Source organism: Oryzias latipes, chromosome 1, assembly GCF_053564925.1.
Source record: "Oryzias latipes strain Hd-rR chromosome 1, Olatipes_Hd-rR_3.1".
Lineage (NCBI taxonomy): Eukaryota > Metazoa > Chordata > Actinopteri > Beloniformes > Adrianichthyidae > Oryzias > Oryzias latipes.
The window spans coordinates 12,040,271-12,059,857 of record NC_136237.1 but is presented as its reverse complement, the minus strand read 5'-3'; the positions used below and the strand labels follow the sequence as shown (position 1 = coordinate 12,059,857).

The window sequence follows — 19,587 nt, the reverse complement described above, 5'->3', positions numbered from 1 at the left end:
GGTCAAAAATTTCAATAAATGGCGTGAGGATCATAATTTACTCTTGAATACAACAAAACTACAAACAACACTTTGGCTAGTAAAGAGAATAATAAATGACCCTGGTCACTTTCTGTTCCCAAAATTTGAGCTTTTATCTTCAGGCAGATGATTCAGAGCAGTCAGATACAAAACAAATCAATTCAGATCTTCATTTATTCCAGCAGCGGTCACCCTGCTGAACAAAACTGATTAGTTGTAATTGCAAAGGGAAATCTTTGTAGAGCAGTTGTCCTAGAAATAACTAAATTGTTCTTCTCACTTGTTGTAAGGAGCTTATGTACTCATTATGTTGGGCTCCAGCCCTTAGTTTTAATACTTGTTGTATTTTTATGGAGAGTTATTGTTTTGCGAATTGTTAATGGATTTTTACAAAAAACCACTTTTAGCAAGGTGGTTTCATGGGATCGAATAAAACATTTTACACTTTTTTACTTTTTACTATTCATGTTCTCGACTGTGTGGGTCAGGCCTGGGGGGAAAATCTGTATACTCTGTTTTTATTTATTTACTATGTAATCGCTTTATGCTCTTTTATCATGTATGTGATGTGTACGGTGAATGATGTTGTACAGTTTGCAGCTCTTTGCTCTCCTCTTTGAAGACAATAAAGTTTACCTTACCTTACCCTATCATCTTCACCTGCTATCATGAGATGTGCACTTATAAAAAACATGTATTCACTATAAATGCAATTTATTTGTATTATTATAAAATATTTGATCATGAATATACTAAAAATAGATATATTGCGTATTTCCTGTTCAGCTCCACCTCAGAACAAATCAATACTGTGCACACTTGATATAAAATATATATACCGGTATATATATATATGTATATTTATATGTTTATATATGTATGTATGTGTGTGTGTGTGTGTGTGCGTGCGTGTGTGTGTGTGTGTGTGTGTGGGGGGGTGTGTGTGTGTGTGTGTGTGTGTGTGTGTGTGAAAGAGACCCTTAATGCTACGGCATTACTCATAACCCTTGAGAGGCAATGAAACACATGTCATGCCGGCTCAGGCGTCGCCCGGCCAAACAAGGTCTGCGTCATGGGCTGGGGGACCAGAGCACCCTGATGGAAAGTGGGCTACTGGAACAAGACAGAAATGGACTAGACGTGAGAATAAGGTTCTGATAGAATGATATTTCTCAAGCAATCCCACAAAGAGGGGTTACATGCAGAGAATGTGGAATGAATGGATGCTTTGAAACCGACAATCAAAGCTAACTGCCAAGCAACTGGTAGCTCAATGTTCTCACTTTCACAAATAGCAACTCCTGTCACAACTTGAGGTTGTTCTGCAACACAACTGCAACACCACAGGAGAGCCAGAACAGCAGGTCAGAGAGGAGGCTATACCACACTCCCACCCTGAGCTTGGGTACACAGCCCCAACAACCATAGACCCTGAGCGAGGCAGCAACTGACCTGAAAGACAAGATTATGTCTAGAATGAACACTAGGCAACACCAGCTACAACGGTTAAGTGATGTACCGTCTGAAAGTCTCCTGGAAACCTTGAATGAAGTTTGAGGGCAATTCCTGCCACAACAATCACAGAAACCAATAAACTGGTTTACACCTCAGCAGCAGTGATCCTTGAGATGCTTGGCTGTAAGAGCAACCATGGGAGAAAATAATACCCGCCATGGAAGCAACGGTTAGAGGCCAAAATCAAGGCAACTCAGAGGTATGTGAGTAAGCTGACAGAGGCTCAAAGAGGTACAATGAGAAAGCAAGTAAGAGATCCAGCCAGATGCCCATACCTGAAAACTGGAAATCGCCAAACAAAGGCTTCTAGCCTTGAACAGCCGCCTCAAGAGGTACACAAGAGACAATGAAGCCAGACGGATAAACAGGCTGTTCGCAACTCAGCCTGCAAAAGTGTACGCTCAGTGGCAAGGTCAAAACAGCCGAGCAGACCCATCAAGGCTGGAAACTGAACAGTACTGGAAAAGTATATGGGAGAAAGAGACAGCACATAACAGCAACTCCCAGTGGCTGGTCACTCTGAGAAAAGAACATAGCAACCTCCGTTTACAGAATCCAGTAACCACCACAGTGGCAAACTTCCCAAAAAGAGTTTTAGGTATGAAGAACTGGACAGCACCGGGCCCTGACATGATACATGCCTACTAAAGAAGCTTACTGCACTCCACGAGCGCCTGGCAGCACAAATGAACCCGCTAAGAGATTCATTTGCACAAGTGTCCATCAAATGTGGGATATACCAAGGTGATGCTCTGTCCCCACTGCTGTTCTGCATAGGTCTGAACCCCCTCAGCCAAATAATCAACAAGCCTGGATATGTGTACAGACTCAGAAATGGGGCCAACATCAGTCACGTCCTCTACATGGATGACATCAAGCTATATGCTAAGAGCGAGCGTGACATTGACTTCCTCGGTCCAATATGTTTCGGCTATGTTTTTAAAAACATGCTGATATGAGATATGAAACACAGTCTGTAGGTAGTAAATGTGTTGAGTTCACATGTTTATAAATAAACAGTCAGTGCCTTTTCAGCCACAAACGTATAACTGCACATCACTGGTCTGTAATAAGGTTATTAAATATATCCAGACTTTACCCTGCTTTCTTTGCCATTTCCATGTTACCACAATTGCAAATGCGGTAAAAAGGGTTTTTGTTATAGAGAAATCGTTTTGGATTTTTGAAGTGGGGATGCATGAGTTTAGAGCCAATTTACATACTTTGCTTGCAATTTTTTGATAAATACAGTTCCTAAAAACGTACATGGTCTGTATAAATAATATTAATCTGTTGTTGAAAGGACTTGAAACATTCAATGGTAGGACTTGGACTCGATTTGAGACTTACTGGTCTTGATTTGTGACTCGACTTGGGACTTGCTTGCTTTGACTTGGGACTTAATATGTCACTTAAGGACAAAGACTAGAGACTGACTTGTGACATGCAAAACAATGATTTGATTCTACCTCTGGAAACCTGTCTTGTCTTTACAATTAATAATTGCACACATCATTGTTATGTAAGCCAATGAGGCTACAATTCACATTTAAACCACAGATCTAAACCCCTTCAAAAAAAGTTGCAGTCCTTACTTTGACAACAGCTTCTCCTGATCCAGTAGCAGTCACTTTTACATCTTTGTTTATGTCTTTGATCTGCAGGGACAGACTCAGTCATAAATAAACAAACAAAAAAAAAGAACAAACACAGAGCTTATGTGTTTCAGCAGCAGGATCTCACATTATAGGTTCTTGTAACATAGCTGTTTTCACGGGTGAATTTATATTTTTCAGGCTTTAATCTGCCTGGCAACAAAATATCCACTTTCAGATCATACTCTGGTTCCTGAGCGTTGGTCCAGTACTCTGCTACAGCCTGGTACACAATAATTGTAGCCTAAATGAGAGAGAGGGAAACAGATTTAGGGCCCCAGAAGGATTTTGAATGTACATTCCTGAAAGTACAACAAAGTCAAAATTATTTCGAACCTGGGTGGATCCATAACCCCCACCAACAAACTGCTGCTGGTTGAACCATCTCACAACAGGTCTGGCATCTTCAAAAGACTTGAGATGAATACAAAAAGGAGTTTATAGAAATATAAACCTCGTGTTTCTGAAGTTATACTGCAACCCCCTATTGCAAAAGTAACAAACAAAATGTCATCTTTACTTACTTCCTGATCCAAATTTTAGTTAAAAGGCTGCATATACATTTATTTATTTATTTATTTATTTATTTATTTATTTTTCTAAATATGTGAACCAGCACAAGCAAGATTCTTTATTTGAATAAGGGATGAGCTCACCTTAGTCTTGACCAAGGCCAGAAGAGCATAAGCTGTGGCCTCAAGGGTAAAGAGGTGCTTTCCAGGAACAGGCCAGTGGGACAACACTGGGAGACGAAACCAAAACCGTTACCATGACGCATGCCAAAAAGGGACATGTTATAGGTAATGAATCCTAGAATCAGCAGCATTAATGCTTGAAGCAGTGATGCATTGAAGCAGTGATGCTTGTTGGATGATTATCAGTTTCAGCACCCGGAGAAACAAACTTGTAGAGAATCTGGCGGTTTAGTTTTCCCTCATTGGCCAGAGCATATGATGTCATGGCAACAGCGTAAGGATTCGTAAGGCTGGGAAGTCGTTTCTCCAGGTAGGCAACTGCCCTGTTAATGCTGCCTAGCAGGGTCTAGACAGGAGGGGGAGAAACAAATGATTAGAGATTAAAGTTTCAATGATTAAAAGCTGGAGTTCAATAGTTATTTTTATCACCTACTTTTAAAATTGGTTATAAAACAACCTAAAACAAGATCAGACAAAAAGCAGAAATGCATTTATACAGCTCAAGTTGACTCTGGAATCAGATCTTAAGCAGGTTGACCTTTTTTCAGACAATAATAGGAATTGAAATAAAAAAGTCCTTCAACGAAACTGCATCTGAATGCTGAAAGCACTGTTGTTTTTGATCATTTAATTCTTCTGTATCAAGACTTTGAAGGCGTGTCGAATAGTGTAGGGTAATTTCCATGAAGCCCGTATCAAGGCCTTTTGACAGCTATATAAATCGCTAAGTTTTTATCAATTTGATGGAATGTTGCAATCATTTAGAGTAAGAGGAGAGTTTGGAGATTTAGGAAAAAATATTGTTTTTAAATAGATTAAATATGTCTCCTAATAATCACTGGCCATATCTCAACGTTGCAATATCAAAATTATCTTCAGTGGTTCCTCATTTGTCGTGGGAGTTACGTTCTAAAATAACTCACAATGGACAATATTTGCGCAGGAGTCATCTTTAGGTTTTACAATCTTATAGATTTTTTAAGGCTGAGAAACTCCTCACAACACACTAGGAATGGGTATCAAAACCCTGTATTTTTTTAGTACCAGTGCCACGTCATCGATTTTTACCAGACTGATACATTTCAGCCCTAACAGTATTATTAACGGGATCGGCATAGTGGCGTGGCAAAAGCACAGACATGCAATACCTTTTTTCAGTGTGGCCAAGTCTCCCTCTTCCTCACTGCTCGAGTGCATGTATTTTCACTCAGCTGCATGTATTCCTCCACTGACTGACAAGTGATAACAAGGGATAGCAAAGCGACCCCAATAAAAAGTCCAAAGTGTGGCTGTATTTTATGGAAGATTGCTTGAGTCATATTTCAAAGTAATATGCAATTCTCAATTGACAATTAAACATGCAATTCAGGCTTGGAATATGAAAATACCTGTTGAAATTTAGAATGTAATATTAAGATTTACAATTCAATGTGACAATTTAAAATATAAAAACAAAATTAATTACATTTTAAGTTGTCATGGGTTTTTGATGTCATAATTCACATGACAATGCATTTTGCAATTTACAGTTCAATATTAAAAAATGACATTTCTATACATGGTTTGCTTTAAACTAGTTTTAAAGTACTTAAAATCTATTTCATTGTAAAATGCTATGCTGCTTTTTTTTAAGAATTCAAATGAAAATGCAAAACAGCGCCCCCTAGAGCAGTACATTTCCACTTGAACTCTATGCGTTTCAAAATTCAAATTACAAATTCAAATTATTCAGATTATGAACAGAACCGGTGATAAGGGTCAGTCCTGGCTGAGTCCAACATGCACAGGGAACAGGTCCAACTTGCTACCGGCTGCTGCTACAGTCAAATAAAGACTGGAAAACCCTCAGTAAGGCTCCCTGGACCACATTCTCCCAGATAAATCTCCACAAGACACCACGGGGGATGTGGTCCGGTTTGGGGAAGCCATTCAAACCAATCCCATCCCTCCAGGTGCAACTGTCGACAATGGCGTCCTATGTTGTTGCACTTTCCGGTACCCCTTCAAGAGACACCAAAAAGGGTGGATACTCCAAACTGCTGTTTGTCAGCCAGAGACCTACCCCCCACCTGTCCCTACCAACACACTAAGACAAAAACTGGTTCTTTGAGGTTCCAAAGACCCCACACCAAAAGAAAAAATAAGTTGAATAAGTTGTTCCTGCAGTCCAATACAAAGAATGCTCAGAGCTGGAAATCAGAGAAACAAAACAACCATTACATAAGAGGATGTACCAGCACATCATAAACACCCCCTTTGGACCATTTGATGCTGTTTATTCTAATTTAAAAGAACAAAGATACTCATTCAAAGACCAGATGTACACAGTCTTGACAGAGAAGATGGATGGTTTGAAAGAGGGGCCAGAGAAGCAATACATGTACATGTTAATAACCCTTTCTTAACAGAGGGGGCTTCAGACACAACTTCGATTTACCATGCTGCCCTTTCACATACGCCTCTCCTTCAGTAGTTCCAATATGGAACTACTCATGGAGAGGCGTATTCTCTGGTTCCTCTTCTTTGATCCCCATTTGCGGAACAATTTAACTAAAGAAATGTACGTGCCCCACATGGACGATACATATGTGGACTGAATCCTGCACCACTGGATAAGACCAGAGATAGAGCCACTTGGATGAGTGGTGAAATGGTGAAATGTCCACTTGTTATAACTCAACCTCAAGGCTACGCCACTTGAATAAATGAAAGCCTTCTCAACAGCTTACTGTACTTAATAAGGGTATCACACATTTGGTATTATAAAATCACTTTTAAAAAAAACAACTGCAATTTGCTAAGAAAGAATGATATGTATATATTTAGATTTCATGTCAGAAACTTACATTGACAGTGGCTGAACAGAGCGAGCGTGACTCCTGCATGGCAATGAGGCAGAAGGCTGTCATAGAGGCATCAGAGTCATAGCCTTGAACATTACCCTAGAGTGCACACAAATATAAGCAGAGTCTTAACTTATTCTAAGTTGGAAACCTGTACATGAAAAAGTTGAAAAAGACCAGTGGTTCAGTCGTTTAACTTACAGTCATCAGTCCATAGTAGACTTTTCCAATTTCTGTGAATGAGCCATCATGCTGCTGAGTTCTGTGGATCAGGAACTTCACAGCATCGCAAATGTGATTCGTTCTCATGGCCACCAGGTTGTTGGCCATGGAAAACACTTTGACAACATAGGCTGTTAACCTTGTGGAATAAAGAAGACAATGCAGTGGTTCAGTTTTGCACATACCATCAAGGCTGAGTGTGCAAAGCACAAAACCTAACTACCTTATTCAAAAACTGTATTACCAAAGCCTGGAGGCTTGCTAGAATGAACATTTAAAGTTTAAAATTGATTTTGTAGTAGTTGCAGATAAACAAATAATGGTCTGAAAGGGTCACTGTGATGCAGAGGGAGAGCAAGCAACCTCTGACTGGAGGAATCAAAGGTTTGGTTTGTGTCACCGGCTGGCCTTTGAGCAGTGGGAGTGTAGGAAGTTTTCAGAGGCCAATTTAAATGAGTATCAATCTTTATTGACTCTTACGTTCTTCTATTATCCAACACGGTTGTGTTTTTACACACTTTACATGCTTTGACTGACGTCTTCCATCTTCGTCAGAGTCGTCCAATGGTTGTGAGGTGACGTATAAAAAAAACTCAGCCCTGACTCCACCTCAGTCACAATCATCTGGTTTTATATACGTCACATTACCATTGGACGACTCTGATGAAGACGGAAGACGTCCGTCGAAACATGTAAGGTATGTGAAAAAACACAACTGTGTCTGATATTAGAAGAGCCTAAGAAGTCCGTTAACAATACAGACACTATGAACTTAATTGCTTTCTGACTCTTGCCGAGGACAGTCATGTTTTCCTCTCATTCCTCCTGTGTCAGCCCTTCCCAAGGCTTTTTATCTTATCTGCCCTTTTTTTTCTCCTTCTGCTACTGCTTTTTGCACTCTGAAAATTGATCTGATCAGCTCGTCTCTGAACTTGATCGACAAAGTTTTTTCCACACTAAGGAACGTGAAAGCGGACCCTTCCTGCCCAGACGGTACTCATGCGGCTGGATACACCATCGATATGTGGGGCAAGTGGAGGCTGGTGTTCCTGGCAAGCTGTCTGTGGAAGACGTCGAGGATGTGTACCTATTTGGATTTATCGTTATTGGAGTCCTTCTAATTGGGATCGGAGGATTTCTGATGTATCAAACAGTCTGGGAGCAGAAGATGAAGAGAGGCGATCTGTCGAGGCTCTGGGGAAAGATTCTTTGGGGAGGAGTGACTCAGAATGAGAAACTTTCACTGGCAGATCAAAAGCTCTGTGCTTGTCTTGCCCACTTAAGCAGGTAGCTTGTGACCCCCGAACTTGTGCGGAAAGTGGAAGCCACCTTGGAGCAAGTTTCTGCCCTGATTAAAGAAAGACTGGGCTAACTTCACCCACTTTTTTTCGAATTAAATCTGCCTCAATATTGCAGGGCCAGTTAAGGACCCAGCCAGCAGAACAAAACAACCTGCTTGTGCCCAGAAGCATTTTATCTAATCGGACTCCCTGAACGAGCTGTGGACATGCGTCCTTGGCTCTATCAAAAAATATCTGCTTATCCTAATTGCTTTAGAGCAGCTTTTTACAGGGCTGATAATTGCAACTCATTTCCCAGCTTGACTTTGGCTCTCCTACTAGCCCTCTCCCTCCTCCGTGCGCTGTCTGGCAGATTGTGCCTGGCTCACAGAGCTGCACTCAAAGGACAGATTCATGGGAGCCCCATCTCCCCATCTATTGCGTGTTGTCTGCATATTCACTTTTTTTGTTAGACGGTGAACTTTTTTCTTGTATCTACACATTGTATGCAGTGTTGAGATACAACTTTTTTCTGGTCACCAACCCCCCCCCTCATCGTGGACCATCTGCAAACTATACAAGGTTGCGCTGGGCTCAGGCGTCATGGCCGCAAGACCTAAGTCAACTTCGAAATGTGTGTAAATGTGTGTGTATTTCTGTTGTTGTATGTCTGATCTTGTTTCAAGTTGCACTGGAACTTACATTTTCCCTTGTGGGATTAATAAAGTATAGTTGAATTGAACTGAACTAATACAAATAGCAAATGGCGATTACTTATATAGCGCTTTTCTACTTTCTTTTGAAGGCCCAAAGCACTTTATAGTCACAGTCCCATTCACCCAGTCAGACCCACATTCACACACTGTTGGTGGCTCCACTGCTGAACACTAGCGCTAACCTTCCACCAGAGGATAGGTGGGGTTCAGTGTCTTGCCCAAGGACGCCTCCACACATGGTCATGCAAGGTGGGAAACGAACCTGCAATCCTACGATCATGGGTCGACTGCCCTACTTCTGCACCACGGCCGCCCCATAGAAGAAAGTTTTGGACAACTATGCCTAAGAGAGCTTTGAGGGTTGGAAAAACTGGAAAGTAAATGGGCGCGCCAGAGGAACCATTTGCGATTTAATCTCCACTGCCGGGATGAAGAGATTATACCAACCAGTCTCAACACAAAGAACCCGATTAGAACCGACAACGTAGAGCAGATGATTAAAAGAGTGTAGAGGGCTTTGGTCAAAGAAAGGATTTGGTGCACAGCAAACAAGATAAACAATATGGAAACATACTTAGCTCCTATGGTGACAGTAGTTTACACGTCACTTGTAATTTTTCTCCATCTAAAGTACCAGGGTTTCAATCCCACACAATCCTGATGCGCAGCTTTGATATTTCATTTAAACATTTTTATTACTAGAAAATAGGGACTGCGGGATTCAAACCTTGGAAAAACTAAGAAAAACATTGTGTATCTGTGACGTTGAGGCAAAGGCATTGGAATCTATATGCAACAGTTTTTTCTAGTAAAAAGTATTATCTGAGCTTCTTCATCCACTAAATCATCTTCAAATGGACACGCCATGCTCTTTCACCTCTCTGAAAACAAACTAACCTTCAACTAAACCTGCTACAGACCAAGTTATGTTCAGAGCTTGAGTTGCCAGGGGAACTAAGCATACCATAAAACATACCTCTGTTTTTGGAACCGAAAGCGTTGGTTGTACACTTCTTTAGCCTCAAACTTACCGCGTCGCTAGCATAACCTGCTTTCTGGAATACCCCCCTGGATGAGGGATAGGCAAAAATTGTTTTGGGAACAGGCAAAGGTCTAAACACATTAATGGAAACAGAGTAAATGCTCAGAATGTAGGCAAGAGTTCAAACAAGACCTCGCACCGACCAGAGCACAGGTTAAATACAGTTGTAGTGATCACAGAATGAGCAACAGCTGATGGAAGTCTGGGTACTATTAGCGGTGGCTGATGGGAGATTGAGTACTGTATAGGAACCAGAGACCAGGTCTATGTCGAAATTCCTTCCCTACTCACTACATAGTGCACTATATAATGTGTTTGCCTTTTTGTAGTGCTGTCCAAATCTAAAATTACAAAATCAAGTGCTATAGTGTCACAAGAAAAGGCAGATGGTTTAGCTAAAAGTTGACAAAACTAAATCAGGGTTAGGCAGGCAGGAGTCGAGAACAGGCATGACATCATCAAAGAAGAGAGGTTGGTCAAAATCAAGGCGAAAGTTGAGGCAAGCGGTAGGCAAACAGAGTCAGGGTCAGGGGGCAGAAGATCAGGTCCAAATATAACGCTCGGTAAGGAAGGCAGAGTAGCACAAACACTACTTTGCATTGAGCTCAGCTCAGTGAAGTGCTTATGTATGCTGTGGTTGACTGAGTGAATGAGAGAGAAAGGTGAATGGCTAATGTTCAAGAGCCGTCTGGTGTTATGGTGAGAGTGGCACCCAGTCATGAAACCCGTCTGGTTTAGAGAGATTATTTTGTGAAACACCTGTTGAAGACGAGCGGCAAAATCTTTAGAAAGGAATTTAAAATCTACATTGAGCAGCGAGATGGGTCACAAGAAGGGGTCTTCATCTTTTTTTTTTAGAATCAAGGAGATGGTGGCTTCTGACAAAGTATTTGGGAGAGATGAAAAGGCCTCACTGTACATCTCTTTGAACCCTTGTGCTATCCTAAGCACTTTAACATTGGGAGTGGGGTCCTCTAGACCAGTGTTTTTCAACCTTTTTGGAGCCACGGCACACTTTAACCTTGACAAAAATCCCGCGGCACACCAGCATCCCAAAACAAAACAAAAAAGCAGAAACTCAGTCTGTTTTGATCTACCCCCCCCCCCCCCCCCCCGGCAATCTGACGTGCATTTCTGTGATAATTGTGGCAGAAAAAGCAGGAAGTTGCAGATGTTTTTCTAAAAGATGTAATAAAAGTTAAGTTACATACAAACTGAATGTTCGTTGTGATTTCAAGACGTGTAACAAGAACGACTCATTGTACGCTGAGGCGCTGTCGCTTTAAGCCAATGCATCATGGGTGATGTAGTGTGAATACTGCGAGAAAACGGCAGAAAGACTCGCGTCTCTGAGTTTCATTGTTTTGTTCACTTGTTCCACGGTCTGATACCGGATTCTGTGGAAAGCTACACCGCTAAAGACGAGCTTTAGCTGGTGTTTTTGTTGGAACTGAGAGACTTTATGAGAAGAATCGGAACAAGGAAGTGAAGACTTTAAACACTTCTGATTGGTCAGACTGATGACATGTGATTTTGCCTTCAAGAATGATTGGTGGAGTCGTGGAGACGGTAAAAGCTGCGGGACTTTTCAGAAAACAGTTATAGCTGCAGCTAAATCGCGGTACTGTCATTCTTATCAAAATGTCTTTAATAGAATCAAATAAACACAAAGAAAAAAGTATTTTATGATCTTTCATATTCCTAACTACTCAGTATTTTCTCAGGACCTGTTTGGATGAACAAAGAGCTGATTTCCTGGAGAGGGGAAATGTTTTTAGATCAGTTAATGAGGGCAATTTTCCACGGCACACTTGACCATCTCCCATGGCACACTAGTGTGCCGCGGCACACTGGTTGAAAAACACTGCTCTAGACCCCACAAGACAATGCACTAAACCTTTTTCTTAAATGATTTGTGATCTTCACGGGTGTACATGAAATCCTCTTCACCTTTATTCACCAGTGTCATGCTAGGGATAATACGCCAATGTAAGGATCGGGTCATCTGGACCCCATATGATAGCACAAGGATTAGGACTGGTGCCAGAAGATTGGAGTTAGATTTGTAATACTCAACTGAAAGGCCGTCTGGACCGTGTCATTTACCTGTATTCAAAGATTTGACGGCTAGTTGAATTTTAGCTACTGTGATCGATTCTCCCAAACTTTTTGTATGCTCCTCGTCTATCTGTGTAAAATCCACATTTTGAAGCATCTCTTGAGCACTAGGTGGTGAATTGGAAGTGTATAGCTCAGAGTAGAAGTTTGACCTGGCTTTTGCTCATTGACATGATGTCCCTTTGGTCACCTGGGACACCCGGTTGGCGGTCACCGCTCTAGACAGAAGTCCCTGGTGTCGGACCAGGACATCGCAGTCGTCTCATTGGATCACCATGATGAGTCACTCCGCCTCTCTGCCATCAAGTCCCCTCGGTGTCCCGCCATCTTGTCTGTCATTGATCGCTTTTCTAAATTATGCCAGCTGATCCCTTTGCCCAAGCTGCTCCTAAAGCAGTGGAACAACTTATCAACCACGTGTTCCGACACTACGGTCTCCAAGAGGAGAACCTGTCGGACCGTGTTCTCCAGTTCACCTCACATGTGTGGCGTGAAATGTGAGTCTGGGCATAAACGTGAGTCTCAACTCCGGCTGCCACCCTCTGTCCAATGGCCAAGTGGAACGCCTAAATCAGGAGATAACTCGGTTCCTCAGAACCTACTGTAGCCAACACCAGGAATTGACTGGGGTCGAGGGTGAGAGTCCCGTGAATGCTCTCTTCAAGGAATTCTGGGCCTATGCGGCCCAAACCAGGAATCGACCCCAGTCACTTTTTTCTATTATAAACCAGAAATCGACCCCAGTCAATTCCTGGTTTAGAACTCCCTGAAGAATGCATTCACTGGACTCTCGCCCTCTCAGTATAACTTATAGCTATTTTTGTGTTCTCAAATATAAAATACCTCTATGTAAGGGATAAGGCCATACAAGGTGTTCATTATGATAAGTTATTGTTGTATGCAAAGGGATGATTGCATTGGATAGTAAACTGTGGAATTACACGTCCACATATGTATCATGGCATTAATAGGAAGTTGTGGTATTTTTTGAATTCGTAAGAAAAATATTCCTTTTTATCAGTTAAATTATAGCACTCTGGAACTCATTCTTTTTTTCTTAATTGTTGGAGAAAATACCCCTTGGTGTATTAAAAGTAACAGTTGAAATTCTTTTATAATAGAAAAACTTCATAAAGCCCCTTTTTTAGTTTTATTTTCAATTCATTTCTATTCTACTTTACAGCACTTTCCCACTAAGTGCTATACAAGTACTTCCCGTACTAAAATACATATTAGTAAGATAAAAAATAGCAGTTAAAATAGTAAACATGATCAAAATAATACTACTGTTAATAAAATCAAATAAATAAATAAAACAAATATATAACCCAACACATAAACATCTCACAAGTAAAATCAAACTAAATCAAATTTTTATGTTTTACTGTGCCGCACTGTCATCAATTCAAGTGAAAATACCTAAAAATAAAGCTTTTCGCAGTAAGAAGAGTTAGGTTAGATTAAAAGTAAATTCATTATTACAGGTCATGACTATTTAATCACACAAAAAAACTAACCGTATGACAGCACTAAGATGGATGATGGATGGATAATAATGATAACCTTACCAGGTGCTGCTTGATCTGCCAGGCCATATGGCAAAAGAACCGTCATTTTTTAGGTAGGCTAGCTCATTTTTGTAGCCTGTGTAGAAAAATAGATGTTTTTTGGAGAATGACCCATGACTTCCCTTTGCATACAACCAAGGCTTTGGAATCCCGAAACTTTCATCTTACCTGTTTTTATGTGCCAAAGGGCCTCAGCCCGTTTCTGAAACCCAATGGCTTCCCATTGGTTGGTTTTGTCCAAATATATGGTTGCAATGACAGGTAGGGTCATGTGGATCATGTTCGACTCTCCACAACCAGAGGGCTGATAAATCAGAGTACCCATTGACTTTCCACTGATGGCATTTTCCACCAGACCAGAAACTTGTTCTCGGCCTGCGTGCAAAATGACAAACCAAAGTGGAAATAATGACCTGCGACCATGCAGAGCTCAGTTTGAGGATGTAAACTGACCTGTCACTAAGATCTGAGTACTTGTAGGTGAGTTTGGAATCATATTACTTTTAGGAATGTTGCTGTTCAGAACTTCCACTTGTTCACCGTCTAAAAAACCCCCAGAGGGGTACAGTTATGGAATACAGGAGTCCATAGAGGCAATTATTGCAATGTTAAAAAAGTTACTTCAATTCATGCAAAAATCATGTATCGGACTCACTTTTCCCCTTACGAGTTGGATCCAAGGTTACAGTTTTTGCAGCTTTAACCAGAACTCCTGGAGGCTGTGGAAGAAAATATTGGACAATAAGCTTATTTTTGGCACTGCAGACTGGTGTTTCAAACTGATTTTCTTTGTATCTGTCACAATAGTTATTTTTAGGGAAGCCTTAGATACTTTTTTTAAATGCTATTGCTTTTTACTCAAAACTACAGAGTGAATCACAGCTGTGCTATTTTTGTACAATGAGAACAGTGTCCAGCCTGAGACGTGGGTCCTGTTGAAAAATGGCCAGATTGACTTACAACCACCCGCAGGTCTTTCTTCACTCCATCACTCAAGTATGAGTCTTTTACAGCAGCTTTGACCTCGATGGGAAGAGCCCCCTCCTTCATGGGAATAATGATGAAGGGAACAGATCTTGTGGACATGGCGCCAATGTTCAACTCTTGTCGATATTTCCTACGTTTAGAAGCTGCGCTGCACATGTCCTTTACCTCAAGTAGATCTATACGAACCTGAAAAAAGACAAAATGTTGTAAACAATTCAGTCTTTCAACAAATGAAGATTAATTGTAGAATGAAGGGACATTTGTGGTTTTGTGTTAACATTCACACTCATTGCTTACTCTTCAGTCCGCAACAAGCAGCTCAGAGCCCATAGTTACAAATACTAAAATGTGTCATGTACTGATCAAGCATTTTCATATCTCTCATGTCAAAGTTTCAGTCATAATCCTGCTTCGCTGCTCTTACGGTTATGAGCTCTGGCCTGTAGTTGTGTAGAATGGCTTTCACTTCCAGCTGCTCTCCGCGGACAGCTGAGTACGGCAGCCGGAGGTCTATGAAGAAATCTTTGCGAACAATCACCTCCAGTGACTCTCCCACACAGATGCCTTCAATAATTACCACAGGAATCAAACGTTTACAGAAGTGGTCATGGTGCAGGGGTCATACACTGAACAAAAATATAAACGCAACACTTTTGTTATTGCTCCCATTTTTTATGGTATGAACTTAAAGATGTGAAACATTTTTCACATACACAAAATAACCAGTTCTCTGAAATATTGTTCACAAATCTGTCTAAATCTGTGATAGTGAGCACTTCTCCTTTGCCAAGACAATCCATCCCACCTCACAGGTGTGCCATATCAAGATGCTGATTAGACAGCATGATTATTGCACAGGTGTGCCTTAGACTGGCCACAAGAAAAGGCCACTCTGAAATCTTCAGTTTTGTTTTATTGAGGGGGTCAGGGGACTCAGACAACCAGTCAGTATCTGGTGTGACCACCATTTGCCTCATGAAGTGCGACACATCTCCTTCGCATAGAGTTGATCACGTTGTCTTTTGTGGTCGTGGGGTTATGGTATTGGCAGGCATCTGTTATGGGTGAAGAACACAGGTACACTTCATTGATTGCCTTTTGAATGCACAGAGATACCGTGACGAGATCCTGGGGCCCATTGTTGTGCCGTACATCCAACAACATCACCTCATTTTGCAGCATGATAATGCACGGCCCCATGTTGCAAGGTCTGTACACAATTCTTGGAAGCTGAAAACATCCCAGTTCTTGCATGGCCAGTATACTCACCGGACATGTCACCTATTGAGCATGTTTGGGATGCTCTGGATCAGCGTATACGACAGCGTGTTCCAGTTCCCTGACCCCCTCAATAAAACAAAACTGAAGATTTCAGAGTGGCCTTTTCTTGTGGCCAGTCTAAGGCACACCTGTGCAATAATCATGCTGTCTAATCAGCATCTTGATACGGCACACCTGTGAGGTGGGATGGATTGTCTTGGCAAAGGAGAAGTGCTCACTATCACAGATTTAGACAGATTTGTGAAGAGTATTTCAGAGAACTGGTTATTTTGTGTATGTGGAGTGGAGTTTATACCATAAAAAATGGGAGCAATAACAAAAGTGTTGCGTTTATATTTTTGTTCAGTGTATAATGAAAAAGGAGCTGACTATTCACTTACCATGAGTTCTTGAGAGGCTAATGCTGGTGAACTCCCAGGTTGTGATGGAATCGGGCAGAGGAACATTTTTCACAAATGAAGTGGAGCCACTTGAGTACAAAAAAGGTGGGAGCACTTTTAGAGACAGCTAGAAATGGGGGGTTACAGGTAAATGGAAGAGAATCCCTCCAGCAGGATAGCCTGGTGGACTCACCAATTAGGTATATTTTGGGGGCATTGTGGCAAAATAATATCAGACCAGAGCCAACTTTCCGGGAAATTGCTGCGAGTAACGATTTCATTGCTGTCCATGTAGCTGTCATCTGTCTCACCTGGAATGATAAATGGCGTACACTTGTATAGTGATTTTCCATTTTCTTCGAAGGCCCAAAGAGCTTTACAGTCACAAAGCCATTCACCCATTTACACAGACATTCAAACACTGATTGAGGCAAGTTTGGGTTCACTGTATTGTCCGAGGACATCTCAACACATGGGTGGGCAAGGCTGGACTCAAACCTGCAATCTTCAAATCAGGGGTTGACCGGCCTGCCACTGCCCAACAGCCACCATGTATTACACAAAGAAACTTTGAGGTGTTTGTTTCCATGTGAACAGTCTGTTTTGTTGATGCAGAAACTTACTGCGGGCCAGCTGCAGGCTCTCCTCTTTCTTTTCAAGTTGTTGTTTTTCCATTTCTTTGCAGCAGGTGACAAAAGCATCGACACAAGCCTGACCATCCGTAATGTACTCAGAGCGACGCTCACATGTGTATGAAACTGGGGAGTCCTTCATGCCGTCCAAACAACATTCCCGCTGTAGATCTTCCTTATACTGACTCACTAACCACAATGAGAAGTTTAGATGGAAACATTTAGGAGACAAATATTGTGAATAAAGTAGAGAAACTGACTTTCTTCTTTGTGAATTGAAATGACAATGCATGCATTGATATTTGCTTCACTTCTCACATAATGTGGTTCTGACATCCATTATGGTCGAGGCCCGCCTTCTCCTGGACGGTGCTGCACATGTCTTTTCTGAAACAAGAACAGAATAGAAACAGATGGGCAAAAAGAAGCTTAAAAGTCCTCAGATGTCAGCAAACGATCAAAGAAGGGAAACAGCAAAGACACTTTGAAGGTTCTTTCACACAGCAGTAGTGGTCTAGAAATGCTGAAATATCCCCCACCCCCCCATTCTGCTTCCTTTTGTTTTCTATGGTTTTATGGTGACCAGACCCTCCATACCAGGTTTGTGTTTATATAATATACTAATAATATACTGTCCGCATGTCCACATGCTTCATTTGATTATAACCACAGGCTTTAGTAAGATATCAACGACACAAACGTGTTTTGTTGTCTTCAAGGTAGTGGAGATGGAATCTGCTCCAGTGTCTCCATTTCACCCTTAGGAACCTGGTCAGCAGAAAGCTCTATGTTGCATGTTAACAAGAGAAATGCACACCATTAAGCATTTCCTTTAAGATCCAGATCCAGGCTGGTCTGCAGTGGTCTGAGGAAATGAATACGTTGCAGTAAGCAACCGGTGTCTGCAACTGGTTCTTCTCAAGCAAGCTCAGTCAAAAATCTCTGAGATTAATATTTGTGGCAGAGGGGAGGCCTACTGCCAACTCCCCCCAACCCCCTACACACACCTTGACGGAGGCAGCAGTGGCTCAAGGCTTGTTTACAGGGGACCCTTAACCAAGCCTACCCATCTCAAAATCACATGTACTCAGGGGTGTAATGATTCATTTTAACAACAAGTATGGCGGCGCGCAGGAGTGCAACGGCCTCTCATGCTCCCGGTACCAACACCGTTTTCAGGACTGCTTTCGAGGACTATGCTTTGTTAACAGACTCTATGGTCATTCTCACCGATACTACCAGCGTTAAGAAGCGCATAAAATACGGCCGGACCGAAATAACGACCATAAAGGACAGTTTGGACTCAAACACAACAACAGCGGGCCCTGGACTCAAGGCCTTACTGGGCAGGCTGCATCTTCTGAGGACACCGAAGTGGCGCAAGGATGTTGGCCGAACAGAGAGCAAGAGGAAGCAGTGTGCACGGACACGTAAGAGGGGCAAACGAGGCGGAGTGCTAGCCAGGCTAAAGGCTAACACCGGCAGGCCGCCGATCCCGTCTTTGTTCCTGGCCAACGTCCGCTCCCTGGACAACAAGATGGACATGCTTCGACTGAGGCTGGGGCTTCCAGTGAGATGAGGAACTCTGCAGTTATTTGTCTAACGGAAACCTGGCTGAAAGACAACATGCCGGACCCAGCCTTTCAGCTCGACGGACGGCCTCTGTTCCGGGCGGACCGCAAACAGCAGTCGGGGAAAACCCGCAGGGGTGGACTGTGTATCTACATCCACAAAGGCTGGTGTACGAACTGCACAGTGGTGAACAGCCACTGCTCTGAGGCGATAGAGCATATGACTGTTAAATGCCGGCGGTGTTTATCATGGCTGTTTACATCCCGCCGGGCGCAAATGCTAATGCTAACGCTAACGAAGCGCTAACGGAGCTGCACAACAACATCAGCTCGCTCCAGCACAAGCACCCGGAGGCTTTTTACGTGGTTGCAGGGGACTTCAACCATGTAAACCTGACAGACACTCTGCCCAAGTTCCACCAGCACATCAACTTTCCAACAAGCGGAAATAATATTCTGGACTGTGTCTACACCAACAAAAAGGACGCATACAGAGCTGTCCCCCATCCTCATTTGGGTTTTTCAGACCACATTGCGATCATGCTGGTCCCTGTTTACCGCCCTCTCCTCAGACGACAGGCACCAACACAGCGGACCATCACAGTGTGGCCTAGTGAGGCTGCATCAGCTTTGCAAGACTGTTTCCAGCACACAGACTGGCAGATCTTCAGGGAGGCAGCTTCGCATGAGGGGGAGGTGGACCTGGAGGATTATGCATCAGGAGTCCTCGGGTACATCAGTAAGTGCACGGAGGATGTCACCAGCACCAGGACTGTAACGGACTACCCCAACCAGAAACCCTGGCTGAACGCAGAGGTGCGGGCTCTGCTGAAACACAGGAATGCTGCGTTCCAGTCAGGTGACAAGGTGGCACTCAGAGCGGCAAGAAGGGAGCTGCATGCTGGGGTGAGGAGGGCCAAGGCCGCCTATGCTCAGAGGATTCAGGGACACTTTACATCGAATGACCCTCGGAGTATGTGGAAGGGCATTAAGTGCATTACAGATTACAACACCAGAGATGCACATTGCCCTGAGGACCCCTCTCTACCAGACGCACTCAA

General features: G+C 42.5%; 1 protein-coding gene across 1 annotated transcript in view; it reads right to left on the bottom strand.

Moving 5' to 3' along the window:
• Positions 1-19,587, bottom strand: part of LOC144988229 (complement C3-like) — a 233,677-nt gene that overhangs the window by 15,111 nt on the left and 198,979 nt on the right. The window contains exons 17-33 of the mRNA XM_078938394.1: positions 17,274-17,342; positions 16,947-17,144; positions 16,517-16,634; positions 16,324-16,412; positions 15,087-15,226; positions 14,636-14,848; positions 14,331-14,394; positions 14,129-14,218; positions 13,844-14,050; positions 13,676-13,751; positions 6,931-7,090; positions 6,733-6,828; positions 4,082-4,232; positions 3,848-3,933; positions 3,528-3,605; positions 3,280-3,435; positions 3,132-3,194 (exon numbers count right to left, since the gene is read on the bottom strand). Coding sequence (XP_078794520.1) covers positions 3,132-3,194; positions 3,280-3,435; positions 3,528-3,605; positions 3,848-3,933; positions 4,082-4,232; positions 6,733-6,828; positions 6,931-7,090; positions 13,676-13,751; positions 13,844-14,050; positions 14,129-14,218; positions 14,331-14,394; positions 14,636-14,848; positions 15,087-15,226; positions 16,324-16,412; positions 16,517-16,634; positions 16,947-17,144; positions 17,274-17,342 — 2,054 coding nt within the window. The remainder of the gene's footprint in view (positions 1-3,131; positions 3,195-3,279; positions 3,436-3,527; positions 3,606-3,847; positions 3,934-4,081; positions 4,233-6,732; positions 6,829-6,930; positions 7,091-13,675; positions 13,752-13,843; positions 14,051-14,128; positions 14,219-14,330; positions 14,395-14,635; positions 14,849-15,086; positions 15,227-16,323; positions 16,413-16,516; positions 16,635-16,946; positions 17,145-17,273; positions 17,343-19,587) is intronic.